Source organism: Macrobrachium nipponense, chromosome 6, assembly GCF_015104395.2.
Source record: "Macrobrachium nipponense isolate FS-2020 chromosome 6, ASM1510439v2, whole genome shotgun sequence".
In the NCBI taxonomy this organism is placed as follows: domain Eukaryota; kingdom Metazoa; phylum Arthropoda; class Malacostraca; order Decapoda; family Palaemonidae; genus Macrobrachium; species Macrobrachium nipponense.
In genome coordinates this window covers 104,504,863-104,523,703 of record NC_061108.1, presented here as the reverse complement: position 1 = coordinate 104,523,703, position 18,841 = coordinate 104,504,863, and the positions used below count along the sequence as shown (strand labels likewise).

The window sequence follows — 18,841 nt, the reverse complement described above, 5'->3', positions numbered from 1 at the left end:
CCTCTCCTCCTCTGGTGATAGAACACTTTTCATTCGGCGGTCAAACGCGTTCATAATGTCTTTCATCTTGGACCCCATTCGGATCCCCAAGACCGCATACGGACACTGGCCATGACACATTTCTTGTGTCTCTTCAACCAACTGAATGACATCGTTAAATTTGTAAGGCCGATTTTTGAAGAGCCTGAGAGCGTCATCAAAGCGTCCAACAGCCACGCAGCAGAAGGCCCATCTGACGATGTCGTCTTTGTAACCCCCTCGCAGCAACACCTCTTCAAAGCAGCCTATGGCTTTTGCATGCCACCCACGGCGATGAGCTGCTTTTCCTTCGTAGAAAAAGGACCTTTTTTGAGACGCAGAGGAATACCACTGGGCTTTAGCCTTTAAACCCCAGTATCTGCAGTATCCCTTATCCCAAGAATTCTTTGCTAAGAATAATCCTTTTGTAGCCCTCTTCCTTATGGGATCACTACGCTGGACAATTCCAATACTTTAAGAAAGTACTTCTCGGCTTCCCTGCCTTTTCCTTCTGAGGCCGCAAAGAATCCGAACGCCAACAGAACATCAGTATTACTTGCATTAAGTGCTAGCAAGACTGTCAGGATCTCCCTTGCTTCTTTATTTTTCCCCAGCTTGACGAGCAACTTTGACTTCTTTATTTTCATTTGCACAATGGTGGGATGTATCTCCAGCAAATGCAGAGCTGCTTCAAACCGACATTGAGCGTCCAGCTCGTCGACTTCGGCCAGAACAGATAACAGTCTGTCGTTCCATTTTCTTCCTTCTAGGCCTATGTCATAGTCGGCTGGGAGATGTGGAGCATTCAGCCCACCCTCTGAGGGTGATTCGCTAGTTGTGGACATCCACGAGCTCGTCCATGGTGTTGCTGCCGCAGTCTCATCGTCTTCTCCCGGCCCGGTGTTTTCCTTGAGGAGTTTCATCTCGAGCGATCCCACGGGGGAATCCATCTGTTTTCCAGGATCACTTTCTCTTGACGCCATCTTGATCATTCTCGTAGACATCGAAGGTACTACTCTTTCCTGTCAGGAAATGAGCTGTGACCAGAGTCTTCATTCATTTATGTGATCTCCAGCCACGATTTTCTCTCAAAATCTATTTATAAATTTATCTTAGATTTTTAAAGATTAATTTTCCCCCATCAGTTATCCTTATCAAACCGCTGCAGACCTCACGGTTTTTGCTTTGTTTACACCAGGCCTCTTATTCCTTACCCACGTGTTATAGTACTGATAAAATCCACCATGATTATTAAAGCTAATAATGTCTGTTGCTAGTCATACTATTTACTATCATACTCACAGTTAAGTTGGATTATTACTACCATAGTCATACTATTTACTAAATATAGGTATAGAATTTTGTATCGTTGCTAAGTACGGTATTTATTATCATGATCTTAGCGTTGTGCATCATGTTCACAGCAAAGTATTTATGATAATCATACAAATTGCTATCATTTATATTAATATTTTAGTAAAGATCATGGTGCGTACTAATAGTAATGTTGATATTAAATCCACGGACTATCATACTCACAGTTTTTACTATTTCATAATGATAGTAAAATTATACTAATCTATACATAACGGTTACGGTTCTAGTCAATCCGTTTACTATAGTAGTTATAATATTTACTATCCAATCCGCAGTCCTAATGTTTAATATAGTAGTCATACTTTTTAATGTCATGGTTACAGTATGTACTATCATAGTTATATGATTGACTATCACACTGAATGCGTTTATCATACTGATAATCACAGTTTTTCCTTATCATTATCATGCTCTTAACAATCGTGGCACCACTGCTTACTGTCGGAGTCATACTGTTCAATACGTTAATGATAGTAGTACTCAAGATGGAATAACATGTTATTCCATCTTGGCAGTACTGTCCAGCTGAATAGTTCTCGACTTTATGATACTGGTATCTTATGAATACGCAGTGTGCGAGAATATTATTAAAAGGTTTTTACATCTAATTTTACCATCCGAGTATAGCATAAGATATTATTATTATTATTATTATTATTATTATTATTATTATTATTATTATTATTATTATTATTAATTCTCTGATTTTCATGAAACTTGGTAGGTGGGTGTCCTGTGCATGAGCTATAATTTTCCGAAAAATACTTTCTTCATCTGGTTTGTTCTTAATGGCTACATGTCAGTTTAAATATCAAAATTTTAGCAGTTGTTTACCTCGGATATGAAAAATTAATTGGTTTGGGCATTTTAACATATATTTCCCAAGGCCATAGATAAATTTTTAAGTTAAAACAAAATCCATATTGGTGGGAAGTACTTTGAAGGTTGGTGACTATTTTAACAGATATTTTTCCTTTGGCCTATTTTTTCAATGTATGGTCAGTATTATATCTATCTCTGATTGTATTGAATCTGGGTAGGTACTTGATTATTTTTCTTTTTTTTTTTTGCTGTGATTTGTTTTCCAAGGTCACAGGCAAACTCAGAAGTCGCTTGTTTCTCTAAATATTTTTTTTCATTAAATTGATTTTCAAGGTGAAGGATCAGCCTGAATGTCAACATTCCATTTTCTCAGACCTTTAAGGAATTTGATAAGTAGACACTTGGTTGGGTGAATCTTTCACTTCAATGCTTTCTTTTAATTTTACCTTGACCTAATTTTCATGGCCACAGATCATTTAAAGGTCAAAACGGAATTTTTCTCTGAAATTGATGAAATAAGGGTGCCAGCTAGCGACCATTTTCTCCAAAACAAATTTACCTTGATTTCAGGGTCTCATTCCAAGTTAATAGCTAAACTGACATCAAGTTTACATCTCAAGGTATAAGAAACTATGATATTTAGAGGTCTGAGTCGAGTATGTTTACATGGTACGTACCTTTCTCTGTATCTTTCGTCTTGACCTTAAGCCTAGCTTCACCTTTTCTCTCTCAGTGCCTAGTTCCTCTGGCGTCCTGCGCAGGATGGGAAATCACCACGATCGAAGGGCTTGGCAACAGCCACGATGGATATCACGTGATCCAAGACACATTAGCAAACAAGGCTGGGACTCAGTGTGGTTATTGCTCTCCCGGTTTTGTCATGAACATGTATGGGTGAGTAATTGTGGTACTAACGCTGTTTGCTTATTTTGAGGAGCTGTAATTGGATAGTCAGTGTCCCCTTGTTTTATATAAACGAGGCTAAGAAGTAATTTTTCTCTTAATATTCTCTTTCCCTGTGTATATTCATATGATTACAGTAATATTTTTTCTCTTCTCCTTTTCCGTTCAGAGTTTGTGGCTCTTTGGGTGTTATTTATTAAATTTCAACGGTAAACATCCTTGTTATTTTTGTTATATATATATTATTATATATTGCTACTTTCAAAATGCATATATCTCCTCTGTGACTGTATAAAATGTTATGTAGAATTGTGCAACATTTTTTCCAGATTCCTAGATAGCTTAGAGATAGGATGTTTTAAATGTGTGTTCAGATTTCGCATTACATATTGTAAAAGTATATATATATAATGTAATATGTAAAAATTCTTTGTCCATTCGAAACTACGATTGTTTCCCTATTATGTCAGCGCTGTGAGATTAGAGGAACTGCGAGATCCCCGTTTGCTTTCCAAATCTGTCAACACGTTTGATAAGCGATCGAATCGAGTCTTCGCGTTGTTATCAAAACATGCCAGTCTTAATTATCGCTCAGCCTCCGTTTCAATCGGCTACGTGTCTGTTGAGCAGACTGGTCTTGTACGCGTATATCTTTGCCGAGTGCCACGTGCAGATTACACATTTTGTATATAAAATTGCATAAGGTTTCGAAGCTTCTGGAAGCATTTGTGCCAAAAACGTTTTGTGTCATCTCCTCAGTCCAGTTTTTGCAAGGGAAGAAAATTTCATCAGATCTTAGATTCTCGAGGCGTTAACATCTCTCTCTCTCTCTCTCTCTCTCTCTCCTCTCTCTCTCTCTCTCTCTCTCTCTCGACATCCTTGAGATTATATTGACGTAACGTAAATTGATCACTCGTAACTTGAGAATTTCATATTTGATATTTCTTGGAGTTTATTTAGTGTTAAATAGTGTTTTTGTGGAATCTGAACAAACATTGTTGTTGTAACGGCACCTGGTTTTTGGTAAAGTGAAACAAGACTGCACCAAAGAAAGAAGTTGGTATACCAAAAAGGTAAAGTGTGTTATATTTTTATTAGTTGCAACTAATAACTGATAGGAGCAGTGGTTAGATAACAACTAATAACGGATAGGAACAGTGGTTAACTAATAACAGGTTTGGTAAAAACTGATGGTTACAATGTTTTGAGTGAAAAGATTTACACTTTTACACATTGCAAATTTTTGTATTTTGTGTTTGTTTCATTTTGTGCATTTTTTCATTTTCTTGTTGAAGTGTGCCATTTTATTTTGATACTGTCCGCATTTTCCTATATTTTCATTTACATTCACAATTTAATTGACCTAGTTATTTTCATTGCTTAATCATTGCACATTTAATTAAATTTAACACTTGTGAATTTAATTTGCATTTTCTTAGAATTCTTTTCAAGTTTTATTGTTGTTTAGCACTTGTGAATTAATTTCAAATTTTCAATTATTGCCTAACACTTGAATTTCAATTGAATTAATTTTCTTGAATTTTGTGATAAATTAATTTTGATTTAATTTTACTTAATTTAATTCAAGAATTAATCCAAATTTACTTTGTTTTCAAGTAATAGTAATTTTCCCTGATATTGTGAATTTCACTTATAAATTTTGAGTTTCATAATAAATTTTTGTATTTAAAATTTCGATAAGTGTTTTCATTTATAACCAGTATATTTGCATATGATTATGATTATGTTAGGTAGAAACATAGAGTGGTGATTAATCTGCTTTCCTTCAATTTACTTGAAGTGACTTAGAACCAGGGAAGTACTTAGACTTCTGAAATCAGGGAAATACTTAGACTTTTAAAGTTGTTGATGGAGTGATGCCCTTTGATTAACTTAATTACTTACAAGATTACCTCACACCTGTTTTGATGAACTTAGTCTGATTTTCTGTAATACTGGTAAGTTGTTAAGGGATCACTGTTGCCTTTAGAGTATTCAGTCGTTTAATACCTGTGATGAGGGTTCAGGTGTCTGGCTTTTGTGAGGTAACAATAAATGAATGGCAAGTGTAGTAACCAGACACTTGGCACTTTGTAACAATAATATATATATATATATATATATAATCATATATATATATATAATTTATATATATATATGTGTGTGTGTGTGTGTGTGTGTCTGTATATCAAATATAAGGACAATTGTGCGTCTGAAACAACTTACGGGACATATTACGGAGAAGACAATCTGGCATAACACGTTTCTGTCCATTCTCTTATATCTTTTACACTTCATGGTATCTATCTCAACAGTTATATTGTTGACTTTAACATATTACTACTCTTGTAATCGATTGACCAGCCTGACCCAGAACAATCCCTCCTGGACTGAAGATGATGTGGAGAAGACCTTAGATGCCAATATCTGTCGATGCACTGGGTACCGACCAATCGTAGAAGCTTTCAAGTCTATCACCCCGAGTGACATTGAGGTACTATACTTCCTTTGCCTTAGACTCATAAGCTTGAGTTTTCCATAGTTTTTTTGTACGTTGTTATTACCAAAACTTACTGTTCATTAAATAATTTTCATAGTGCACAGTTAGTAAAACTTTCTATAGGTTGCATAATTTTCTTCGTGCGTTGTTATTAAAACTTTGTATAGATTACATAGTTTTCATTGTACATTGTTACTAAACATTTCTGTAGGTTACATAGCTTTCAATTTACATACTTTGTTACTAAAGCTTTCCGTAGGTTACATATTTTTCATAAAATATTGTTACTGAAACTTTCTACAGGTTACATAGTTTTCATAGTATATTGTTATTAAAAGCTCCTATAGATTATGTAGTCTTCGTTGTCCATTGTTGCTAAAGTTTTTTTTATAAGTTACGTAGTTCTCACAGTACATTGTAGCTAAAATTTTACATAGGTTACGTAGTTTTCACAGTGCATCGTTACTAAAACTTTCACTGGCTACATAGTTTTCATAGTATATTGTTATTAAAAGCTCCTATAGATTATGTAGTCTTCGTTGTCCATTGTTGCTAAAGTTTTTTCTAAGTTACGTAGTTCTCACAGCACATTGTAACTAAAACTTTACATAGGTTACGTAGTTTTCACAGTGCATCGTTACTAAAACTTCCACTGGTTACATAGTTTTCATAGTAAATTATATTGTAACTAAAATTTTGTGTAGGTTACATGAATGCCATTTTCCCTTAGTCTCTGCTGAAAAAGAACAACATAATTAAAAAATGCTAATAAATCCAAATGCTATTGTTACGTCTCAATTTTCAAGCAGTATTGATTGATTGATTGATTTGTTTACTCATTTGTTTATTTGTTTTATTTAAATATTTTTGTTTTCAGGACTCCCACTTGGCTCGATGCTCCAACAAAGGCAAAAAGTGTTGCAAAGGAAAGTGCTCCAAGAGCTCTCCTACAGGAAAACCAAAAGTAAGTTCTCTGAAATGCTCTTCTTTGTTCTTGGTTTTCTTTAATAAATAAAAATTAAATCGCTTAACAGAACTACATTATTGTAATGATTCTTTTCCAAAAGATTTTTTGACAAAAGAATTTTGTGAACCTAAGTAGTTTACTCTAAAGGTAGAGATTTGAATAATTATTTATACCGTCTGGTAATTTATATATAGTGTTTATCGTTACTGATCAGGAACATCGTTCATGTGAAATTAGCTGAAGCTGTCTCTGTTATGATGACCACAGTAATGATATTTTTCTCTTCTGCTCCAGGAGGCCAAATGTAAGATGATTAAGCCACCAGCCAATGACTCTTGGCACATGCCACTTACTCTAGAAGTAAGTCTCTTATCGTTTTGCTAATTCTTATCATTTACGGTTTGAAGGTTCCGATAATTACCTTGCTTTCTTCAGGTATAGCTTCATAAGGAAATCGGGTTAATTTTCCATAGACCTCTTCATCAATCTAAAAGTTTTTTGGCGAATTTTTTTTCCCAATTTCATTTTTGCTTGAATGATTAGATATGGAGAAGTCATCACACATCTCAACATCAGTGATTATCTATTTCCAGTTTTCCCCACTGACCATATTCGAGAGTTGAAGCATCATTCTTATGATTATAATTCACAATTAATCATTCACTGTCCTGAATTGTCCGTAGTACTGTTAGCCACTGAAATAAATTTATTGTCGATAAGGAAAATAGTCTGAGCGAGGACTGAATTTTCGTCAAATAAATCTTTAACCGAGAAACAAAACTGAACAACAGAGAAGAGTGCCTTTTAATACTGATAAAAGAAAAAAACTTTTGTCTTCATTATTATCTGAGATGCAGTACCTTGAAACTATTGAAGTTAAAGGGCCCAATATTTATTTATTTTTAAATATTTAAACTTTTTATTGTTACATTTATTGAGTGTATTTTCTAGATTCGTGAATGACTAAGTTAAGTATATCTTAGTTTAACCAGACCACTGAGCTGATTAACAGCTCTCCTAGGGCTGGCCCGAAGGATTAGATATTTTTACGTGGCTAGGAACCAATTGGTCACCTAGCAACGGGACCTACAGCTTATTGTGGGATCCGAACCACACTATATCAAGAAATAAACTTCTTTCACTAGAAATAAATTTCTCTGATTCCACGTTGGCAGAGTCGGGAATCGAACTTCGGGCCACCGAATTGGTAGCCCAGCTCGAAAACCACTCGGCCAGCGAGGAACTTTCGTGAACGACTAATTATTACTCTTTTTCAGGAACTGTACAATATCGTTGCAAGCATTCCAGCAGGTGAGAGGTACTCCCTCATATGTGGCGACACAGCTCAAGGTCAGTTAAATTCATTTCCTTTACCTTGGAATTATGCTTCTTCAATGACAAAAACAGATAGATCATTAAGAATTTTTTATATGATTTTACTAAACATGTAACACAATCATTAAACTTTTTTTTAGATGATTTTACAAAAAAATGTAACATAAAATTAAGTTTTTTAATTTTTATGATTTTCAAAACTTTAAAAAACACAACCATTAAGAATTTTTTTATATGATTTTTACAAAACATTTGTAACACAAATCATTAAGAATTTTTTTATGATTTTACAAAACACATTGATAACACAATCATAAGAATATTTTTTTATATGATTTTACAAAACATGTAACACAATCATTAAGAATTTTTTTATATGATTTTACAAAACATGTAACACAAGCATTAAGAATTTTTTATATGATTTTACAAAACATGTAACACAATTCATAACCAATTTTTTATATGATTTACAAAACATGAACACAATCATTAAGAAGTTTTTAATTTTTGATTTTACAAAACATGTAAACACAAAGCATTTTAAAGAAGTTTTTATATGATTTTACAAAAAACATTGTAACACAAATCATTAAACATGTTTTAACTGATTTTACAAAACATGTAAAAACAATTTTTTCATTAAGAATGTGTATTTTATGATTTACAAAACAGTAAACACAAGCTTAAGAATTTTTATATGAATTTTACAAAACAATGTAACCACAAAACCATTAAGAATTTTTTTTATATGATTTTACAAAACATGTTAACACAAGCATAAGAATTTTTAATGATTTTACCAAAAACATGTAACACAATCATAAACATTTTTTCTAGATTTTACAAAACATTGTAACACAATCATTAGAAATTTTTATATGATTTAACAAAACTGAACACCAACATAAGAATTTTTTTAATATGATTTTACAAAACAATGTAACATTAAATCATTGAAGAATTTTGGTTATATGATTTTACAAAACAAAATGTAACACAATCATAAGGAATTTTTTAATATGATTTTACAAAACAATGTAACACAATTTCAAATTAAGAATTTTTGAATTTTTATGATTTTACAAAAAATGTAACACAATCATTAAGAATTTTTATATGATTTTACAAAACATGTAACACCAAATCCAGTTAAGAATTTTTTTATAGATTTACAAAAACTGGTAACACAATCCATTAAGAATTTTTTTGGTTATATGATTTTTAAAAACAAAATGGTGCCACAATCATTTAAGAATTTTTGGTTATATGATTTTAACCAAAACCATGTAAACACAAATCATAACGAATTTTTTGTTTTATATGATTTTACAAAAACATGTAACACAATCATTAAGAATTTTTTTTATATGGATTTTTACAAAACATGTAACACAATTCATTAAGAATTTTTTTTTATATGATTTTAACAAAACATGTTCCAAACAAATCATTAAGGAATTTTTTATCTGATTTTACAAACATTGTAACCCCACAATCATTAAGATTTTTTAATATATTTTACAAAAGCATTTCGCAAGCAATTTTTTAAAAATTTTTTATATGATTTTACAAAACATGTAACACAATCATTAAGAATTTTTTTATATGATTTTACAAAACATGTAACACAATTATTAAGAATTTTTTTATATGATTTTACAAAACATGTAACACAGTCATTAAGAATTTTTTACATGATTTTACAAAACATGTAACACAATCATTAAGAATTTTTTATATGATTTTACAAAACATGTAACAATCATTAAATTTTTTTTTATATGATTTTACAAAACATGTAACACAATCATTAAGAATTTTTTATATGATTTTACAAAACATGTAACACAATCATTAAAAATTTTTTTATATGATTTTACAAAACATGTAACACACTGGAGTTCGTTATGAGCTGGCAAATTTGCAAGTTATCCTGAAGCCACTGTGCGCGCAGAGGAAATGCTATTTTTATGTTGCTTTACTGATTACATTATGAATCATAATTTCCTACTGACAAAAGTTATCTTTGCACTAGCAGTTCACTTGATTCTCGTCAGCGTTTACATCAATAAATGTTTACAAGGTAAACAAACAGTCAGCTGACACTAGACTTGTATAGTATTCGTATACTTTTCATAACTACGTTGGAAACGTTTCAAGACACTATAGTAATTGATGATAATGCACCCAGGGCCAGATGACAAACACTGACCACTTCTTGACAACAAAAGACTTTCAGGGCGTAAAAATAATCATTGTTTTCTTGATTATGAGAGCTTTTGCAACTTTAAAGTAAGGTATTTTCACAAGTTTTGGCAACACTGTGCATACAGTCATCCCTTCCACAGATGAGTAATAGTAGTGAGGTTTATGCCTCAGAAATCTATATGAACTGCCTTCTATAAGCTGCGACAGGAGTGAAACGGATGCTACTATTTTTTTATTCTTTGTGTGTTGCTATTCATTGATAATGTTATGACTACAAGTCTTTGATGGGTTTAGAAATATGCTGGATATGACAGTATTAGTATTTTTTTTTATTTATATTTTATATTTTTGAAGCAAGCGTTATGAATGTTGTGTCGTAAATTAAGCTTAAAAAAGAAATTTGTGGTAATTTTGTTCCACCCTTGTACTCAAGCGACATAAAAGCTTGATGTGACTGCATCAACGAATTGTACAGAAGAAATGCTAGTCTAAAACTACATTACAGTAAATTCCAATCATGAATATCATATTTTGAGCTAAATTTAAAGCACAAAATAAGTATTAACGCTCAATTGTTCATTCCCGAACTTCCAGCCGTGGTAGGAGCTGACTACGCCTCATCGACGACCATCTTCACCCGCAGCGTTCCAGAACTGGCCAAAGTGAACCAGACCGCAGATAAGGTCATATTTGGAGCAAATGTAACCATCAGCCAATTGATAACCCACATGAAATCGATGTCAGCCAGCGAGGGATTCTCTTACCTCGGGCACCTCGCTGAGATGTGGCACCATGTGGCTGGGACAAGCGTTCGGAATGTAGGTCAAATATTGGTCAATGTGTTTTTGCGCGATAATTCTGGGTCAAATTTGCAACTTATAAAAACTTTCAACTTCGCCAAGGGTATGCTTTTGGTTCGATTTGTATGTTTATGTCTTTATTTACTTCTTGGTCAGCAGAATTAGGCTACGCAAATATTTTCTGAAGTTTCACGACATTTTTGCTATATGTAGACTGCATGACTGTCAACAGTGAATATATTTTGGGAAAGATAGGAATGTAGACTGCTGGAACAGAATAATGACCGCTTAGGAAGAGGGGCGATTTACCTTGTCTCAACTGTTCCTTCATTAGGTTTTGGTCAAGAATTTTGATTATAGTATTTTCCCAAAGGTAATGTCACCGGAGGTTATGTTTCCGTTTAACTTGTAAAATTTTGTTTCAACAATTAACCACTTCTGGTTCGTAGAGGTATGTGCTCTATGGGTTAGATGTTGGCAGACGTACTTCTCTTTCTTTTCCTCCTTATTATTATTATCATGTTATTATTATTACAGCTAGGAAGTTGGGCAGGTAATATAGCCTGCAGAATAGCCCATCCTGACTTCCCATCAGACCTCTTCCCTCATCTGATGGTTGCCGGAGCTACAGTCACCCTAGGTATGAGATCATTAGTGTTGAATTTATGAATGTAAATACAACACACTATTTCTACGAATTCAAGGTTCGTCATTTTTCCCTGCTTTTGTGTTTCGAATTTATGGCTTTTCTACCTTTCAAAATCTGCTTTCTTTAATGACTGCCCTTCTTTCTTCTTTCTTGTTTTTTTCTTCTTTTGCGAAGAGACTGGAGCATGAGTATTTACTGGGAATAAGATACACTTTCAGAGTTGCAATGATGCCGATAAGAAAGGAATACTGGTGTAAATAATGACGGATTTTCATGCTTTTGTATTATTTCTGAAATTTTTTTAAAATAAAATGTGACCTAAAAAAAAAAGCATTGCCTACATGAATTTAAGACCTTCGTAGACCGTGACATTTGGTGTATATAATATTTGGATTTCAGAGTATTTGTGTATAACAGAAACCGGTTGTTTGATTATAACTGTTACCAGTAATATACAGCCAAATAAATATCTCGTAATGAGTATTAAAACTATAAAGAAGCTCTCATCGATCGCACCATCTTTCTTGCCAGGTACAACTGACGGGTCGACAACAACCCACACGATGGAGGAACTGCTGGGCATCGACCTGGTTGCTGACCGGAAGATTATCCTCGAGCTGACACTTCCCAAGATGGCGGACAACGTGGTCTTCAGGGTTTTCAAGGTAAATCGAAAATTGTGATTTAGTTTATAAAATGGGGCCGAAGCCCTTTGCGTCGCAGGACGTTGGAGTCGATGATAATGAAAATTGCAATGAATGGCAATAAGAATGATTAGTTTTGGGTTTACGATGCGAATAAAAGGGCCAAAAAAGGTGGGGAGAAATTCACAAAGAATCCAATTATACCATGACTTCACGGTAAAACAGTTTTCCTATTTGTCTCGAAGATTTGTCGATAATCATTGTGAAGTTGAGTAACGTTATGCACAATATTGTTGATACTAACGTAACCATGATAAAAGTATGCAATTGGTATAAATATTGGTGTTCATATATGTAATGATAGTGAGCTGATGCTGTCCCGAAAAGGTAAAGACACAGGATATTCTGTCAGTACATTGAGCCAAGTGCAAGATTCAATGTAGCACTGGCCCAGATAATTTTTGGTTTATTGGAATCATGTAACTTTTGTGTACAGAAAAAAAACATTCAGTGAACTGATGAGCACTGAAATAACCACACCCACATCTGAAATTCAACGAAGATCAAGTAATATTCAACGTATTTCCTGCTGGATTCCAGGTTAGCGCTCGATCCCACAATGCCCACTCCTACATCAATGGAGGATTCCGCATGGAAGTGGACGCTGCAACTACCCACACTGTGGTTGGCACCCCTGTCATCGTCTACGGATGCATCAATACTACTTTCGTGAGTTTATTAAAAGATCATAGATAGCAATAGCGTTAATAAATAGTTAAGATTGGGAGATTGAGTCTTGCAGGTTTTACAGATATTGCATTGTTCACTCTTAGGGCGCTGTTTTTTTGTTTGTTTTTTTCTAACATTCTATACACGTTTATAAGATTTTACACCGTAATTCATTAAAATACTGCACAGTTTTGACGGAAGCAAGAAACAGTTTTCCAATGAGACTAAAGTTTTACTTCGATAATATTGCTTATCTTATTCTTTGAAATTGCCCAGTTTCTAAAATATATTGCATAGCTTATCAATAGAGACATTGCATCTTCGACAGTTCCGTGCAACTGCAACAGAGGCTGTCTTGGCGGGAAAGAGCTTGGAGGACCAGACTGTAATTCAAGCAGCTGTGGAGGCCTTGGCCTCCGAAATCACACCAGACGAAAGTCCTTTAGAACCAAACCCAGCATACAAGGTGGCCATCGCCCAAAATATGCTCTATAAGGTGAGATAAACATATGATCTCTTTGATACTAGATTAAGTCATCCTCCTCGCGAGTTTTTTTTTTATGTCTGTAAGTTAAAATGTTTCCTTTACTAGTGGTTTAGAGATGCCTTTGGCTTACGATAAACTTCGGTAATAATGAAGAGTTTAAGAGAGGTTGAAAGGGTAAGGTTTTTATCAATTGGGTGTTCTGGCCGTAGTCATGAGTGGAAAATATGTTCAGCTATTGTGATTGTATAATATATATATATACTATATATATATATATATATAATTATATATATATATATATATATATTCAACTAAAGCTACAGGAAAAGTTTTAAGAGGAAACGACCGTAGCAAGTACTTTCGTGTAATTTACACATCTTTGTGTCCGGAAGATATGTTATATACTGGAAAGTACTGAACAACCTGTCAATTATTTTTCAAATTTTTCTGTGGCTTCAGCTGAAAAACAAAAGCATTTGCATATCTGTGAGTTATATATATATATATATATATATATATATCTATATATATATATATATATATATATATATCTATATCACGGAGATCGTTTCTCACACATACGTAGTACATACATTCATATTATGTTCGCTCACGATTGAAATGCAATATATATTGCAATATTTCAGACCATTCTCGGAATCATCGGAGATGTTGCGTCACCAGACGTGATCAGCGGAGCCACGGATTTAGTCCGTCCTCTTTCGAGCGGAAAACAGGTCTATGACGAGAACACGGAGATTTGGCCTTTGGGAAAGCCCATCCCGAAGCTAGAAGCCCACATCCAGTGCAGTGGTGAGTGCGGGGTTATTATTTTGTCCTCATATTATGCGTATGTGTGGCTCTTTGATAGTCAGGAACTTCGAAAATTCTAAATGAGTCAAACGTCAGAATTTGGAATACAATAAGACACTTCCGTCTAGTGAAAACCACTAGTCAGTGATTTAAAATGTGTTAATTTTCAGATTATTGGCAAGGCGTATTATGGTGCACTTAGGTCAGATTTCGGTGTGTGTAATATTTAGATCATTAATATGTTATTGCAAAAGCTGCATGTAATAAAAGTACCTATTAATTATCTGTCCTAGGTAGGTTGACATGTCAACAGCTTGTTGTATGAGCAAGAGTCCATGCTGGCATAAAGAGTAAGAGATAACTGCTTCACAATATCTTAGTTGTTCTCGAGTTAATATTATCATGATGACCATTATTATTCACGATGCACATACAATTATAAAGTAACTAATTGAATTCTTTACTTGGTAAAGGATTGTATAAGTGTTAAAGCTTTCACAACTCAGAGAAGAGTTGCAAGACTAAATGCAGATGTAAACGTCTTCTGTCAATGTTTACGAGCTGCTTTTGAGAGAGATATCCAGTGCTGGCAAGTGGGCAGCTGCTCTGGCAACATGTTAATTAAGAACTGCCTTTACGAGGAAATTTTCAAATAAACATCAGGGTATTTTTACGTGTAACTAAAATCAAAGCTAAAGTGACGATAACGTAAGGTTAACATTAATAATCCCATTTGGTTGCGGACAAACTTCAGAGTAAGTGCCAAAGAAAGCTTTTCCTGCTTAATCAAGCCAAGTTTTATTTTCTCCTATTTTACGTATATTCGTTCTTTGGTTATCTTACATTCAGGCGAGGCAGAATATGCAGTCTTGGCGCCTGAAATGACGGGAGAGCTCTTTGGAATGTTCGTCACGTCGACCCAGGGCAACGCCAAGATAGTCAGCATCGACCCAAGTGAAGCACTCGTAAGTCGAACAAAAAGTCTCCTGTGAATGAAAAATGATGTTGTGAGGGCAGTCCTGATCTGCCCGTTCTCGCTGAGATAAAGAGTTACTGTCACTTATTTCTCTCTCTCTCTCTCTCTTCTCTCTCTCTCCTCTCTCTCTCTCTCTCTCTCTCTCTTATTAGTGGACTATAATGAAAGTTTTTTTTTTCCTTTTTCAGGGAATGCCTGGAGTGGTGGCCTTTGTGGGAATTGATGACATCACAGGAGAAAACAACATCAACAACCAAACATGGCCCGGGGTGCCGGAACCGGTATGTAATATGACCCTTTCATTCCTACTTCATTTTATCCTGTTTATATATATATATATATATATATATATATATATATATATATATATATATATATATATGGATATATAATGTAATATATATCCATATGCATATGTACTAATTGTACATTATACATTTTCATGTAATAAAATACGTAATCATCAATGATGATATCAGAAAAGAATGCACACACACACACACACACACACACATATATATATATATATATATATATATATATATATATATATATATATATATATATATATATATATATATCAAGCGTATGTTATAGATTTCATGCAGTGAAATATATATCACTAATAAATGAAACAAAACAGATAATAAAACAATGCACTGCCCACTAAAAATAACTACTTCCTCTCCTTACCAGCTGTTCCCATCCGATAGAGTCTCCTACTACGGGCAGCCCATAGGGCTATTGGTGACTGAAGGGCGAAGCCCTGCCTATGCTGCCCTTGGTGCAGTCAAAGTGACCTACGACGACATTCAGCCTCCCGTGCTGACTATCGACGAGGCCCTTCAGCAACCGCTTCCCGAAGGACAGCCTGAGCCTTTCGTCCAAGGAGATGTCGAAGGTAATGAGAGCTGCATTAATAGTCTATTTCCTTGTCTGTTTAATATACAGGGTACAGTTTATCCTGCACATTTTCTACTGTACCCTGAAGAAGTGTATATTGAATGCACGAAAGCACCAGGTACCAATGCCTTTCGATATATCCTTCTGGCTCTTGCAGTACATTTAGTCACGTGATCCTTGTGATGGCATAACCCTGTATATATATATATATCATATATATATATATATATATAGATTATATATATATATATCTATCTATATATATATATATATATATATATATATATATATATATATATATATATATTATCATATAATATATATATATATATCATATATATATACATATATATATATATATATATATAATATATATATATATATATATATATATATATATGTATATATATATATGTATATTATATATATATATAATATTAATGCAATTGTAATAGCCACAATGCCCTCTTAACTTCTTCAATTCTTTGCCCTTTTTGGATACGCTTGTTACTACAAAGCCTGAATATCCAAATTCAAAGAAATTTGAAGAAGAAATTGTGATGTCGACCTCTTTGTGATTATTGGACCTGTTCGTTTCTCAGGACCAGACATCACAATTTCTTCCTCAAATTTCTTTGAACTTGGATCGTCAGGCGTATCCAAAAAAGAGCAAAGAATTGAAAAGTTAAGGAGGGCATTGTGGCTATTACAATTGCATATGTATCTAGTAATAAAGTGACCAGTAGATTCTACATACATACATACATATATATCTATATCTATATATATATATATATATATATATATATATATATATATATATATATATATATATATATATATAAATAAATTTCATAAAACTTATGATCACAAGCATACATTTGCCCGTACTCTTCACTCAAAGGCTTTTACAGCTTTATGGCAATACAGTAAAATTAGAAATATTGTCACAACTATCGCTTATAATTACCGTATCTATTGAAAAATTAACCTTCAGTGCACTTGTAGCTCTTATTAACTTCATATTACTCTCACTACCATCTCCAGCTAGCTAGCAATGCTGGAAAAATAGTCACGCATATTCTTAAAAGCGATTTGCCAGGAGCAAGAACCTCTTTCTGTACTTTCATAAAATAAAATTGACATTTGTGCTGCCGTACTTTCCATGAATTCCTTGTAAAGATATGCATACCCTGCATTCAATATGTGTTCGATGAAATCAAAGTAAGAAGAATACGCAAGCTTAATCTAAACTGGCAAATAATGTTGTCCATATTCCCATTCGAACTGCGTCAAGTTTTCGTGTTAATTTTAGTCTATTTTCCAGCTGGTTTTGCTGCATCAACAACTATAGTTGAAGGAGCCATGGGTAGAAATGGACAATATCACTTTACAATGGAACCTCAGGCAAGTGGTTGATCTTTAGGTCCAGAAGCCATCCATTGGGAATTCTGTTACTTTATGGTGTACTTCACGTCTTAGTTCGTTGATTTTATTTGCATAACCAAATTCGCTGCAGATTGTGAATTAAAACTTTGTGAATGAAACTTTAATTTTTCTTTGATTTATTAGCGATTATTCTCTGGAATACAATATGAACATTTGTCCTTTGCAGCTGAATCAATAAATACCGTATACTTTTCTTCATCTAGGTGGGCAAGGATACTTATTTAAAGAACAAATCAGAATATGTAAAATTTAAAGAGACTGTCATTTTGGTTCAGTGCAATGTCATGGAACTTATAGTTTTACAACACCATCAGAGAAAAAGAACGCCTTTAATCTTTTATCTACATCAACTGAATATTCTACAGGTTTGCATCGCTACTCCAACGGACGAAGGTCTTGACATCTTAGCCGGTACACAGTGGGCCTCAGAGACTCAGCGAGCTATTGGCCAAGTACTTGGAATCCCAGATAACCAGTAAGTCTTTCAAAACATGTAGTCAGTGTTAATGGCAAAACTGAAATCTTAATTTTTTAATCAACGCTCTCAAGTCCAAACGTGTAGGACTTCAATATTATTACCAAATGCCTATGTAAAGCTTGGCAATAAGATGATTTAATATGACAATCCGCATATTACAAGAGTATAAATTGGTTTAATACATATAAAACTGCTTCTTGAAGGAAGGAAATACTTTTATAGTAGCAAATGGTGTGGTCTGTGCGACAACACACGCTCTCTTCTGTTTCTTTATCAGTAGCAACGCAGCATCATAGGCCGTGTGACATTTTGGCTTAAACTTCAGGAACACACTCATTGTGATATCTTTCAAAATCGCTTTGCCTAAAAAAATTTTGATCTCGTTTACACTAAGTGACCATTATTATAGTGGGAAAATTTAAGTTGATAATGCTCTTTAATCTGATATGATTATATGTGACCTCAGCAGTGCCACCAATATTTGCTACTTGGTGCAAAGTATGACTGGTAGATGCTGACATGTGTTCATGTAAAACTTTAATGTAACAAAAACACCTCCAACAGAGTCACGGTCACCGTGAAAAGGGTTGGAGGTGCATTTGGCTCCAAGATAGATCGCTGCAACATCATAGCCACAGCTGCTGCATTGGCAGCACAGAAAACTAGAAAGAGAGTGAGAGTCTCTCTCGACTTCGACGTAAACACCACTCTCGTTGGCTGGAGGGAACCATACGTTTGCACCTACAAGGTATAGAAGAAAAAATTTTGATTGTGTTGATG

General features: G+C 33.9%; 1 protein-coding gene across 2 annotated transcripts in view; it reads left to right on the top strand.

The window, feature by feature from the left end:
• Positions 1 to 18,841, top strand: part of LOC135216806 (xanthine dehydrogenase-like) — a 36,006-nt gene that overhangs the window by 5,851 nt on the left and 11,314 nt on the right. For both annotated transcript variants that reach the window (XM_064252302.1, XM_064252303.1), the window contains exons 4-20: positions 2,951 to 3,111; positions 5,485 to 5,614; positions 6,498 to 6,584; positions 6,882 to 6,947; positions 7,865 to 7,937; positions 10,728 to 10,951; positions 11,471 to 11,573; positions 12,114 to 12,247; positions 12,827 to 12,955; positions 13,284 to 13,451; positions 14,090 to 14,255; positions 15,105 to 15,220; positions 15,420 to 15,512; positions 15,928 to 16,132; positions 17,462 to 17,541; positions 17,949 to 18,058; positions 18,626 to 18,809. In XM_064252302.1, the coding sequence (XP_064108372.1) occupies positions 2,951 to 3,111; positions 5,485 to 5,614; positions 6,498 to 6,584; positions 6,882 to 6,947; positions 7,865 to 7,937; positions 10,728 to 10,951; positions 11,471 to 11,573; positions 12,114 to 12,247; positions 12,827 to 12,955; positions 13,284 to 13,451; positions 14,090 to 14,255; positions 15,105 to 15,220; positions 15,420 to 15,512; positions 15,928 to 16,132; positions 17,462 to 17,541; positions 17,949 to 18,058; positions 18,626 to 18,809 (2,229 nt within the window). The remainder of the gene's footprint in view (positions 1 to 2,950; positions 3,112 to 5,484; positions 5,615 to 6,497; positions 6,585 to 6,881; positions 6,948 to 7,864; positions 7,938 to 10,727; positions 10,952 to 11,470; positions 11,574 to 12,113; positions 12,248 to 12,826; positions 12,956 to 13,283; positions 13,452 to 14,089; positions 14,256 to 15,104; positions 15,221 to 15,419; positions 15,513 to 15,927; positions 16,133 to 17,461; positions 17,542 to 17,948; positions 18,059 to 18,625; positions 18,810 to 18,841) is intronic.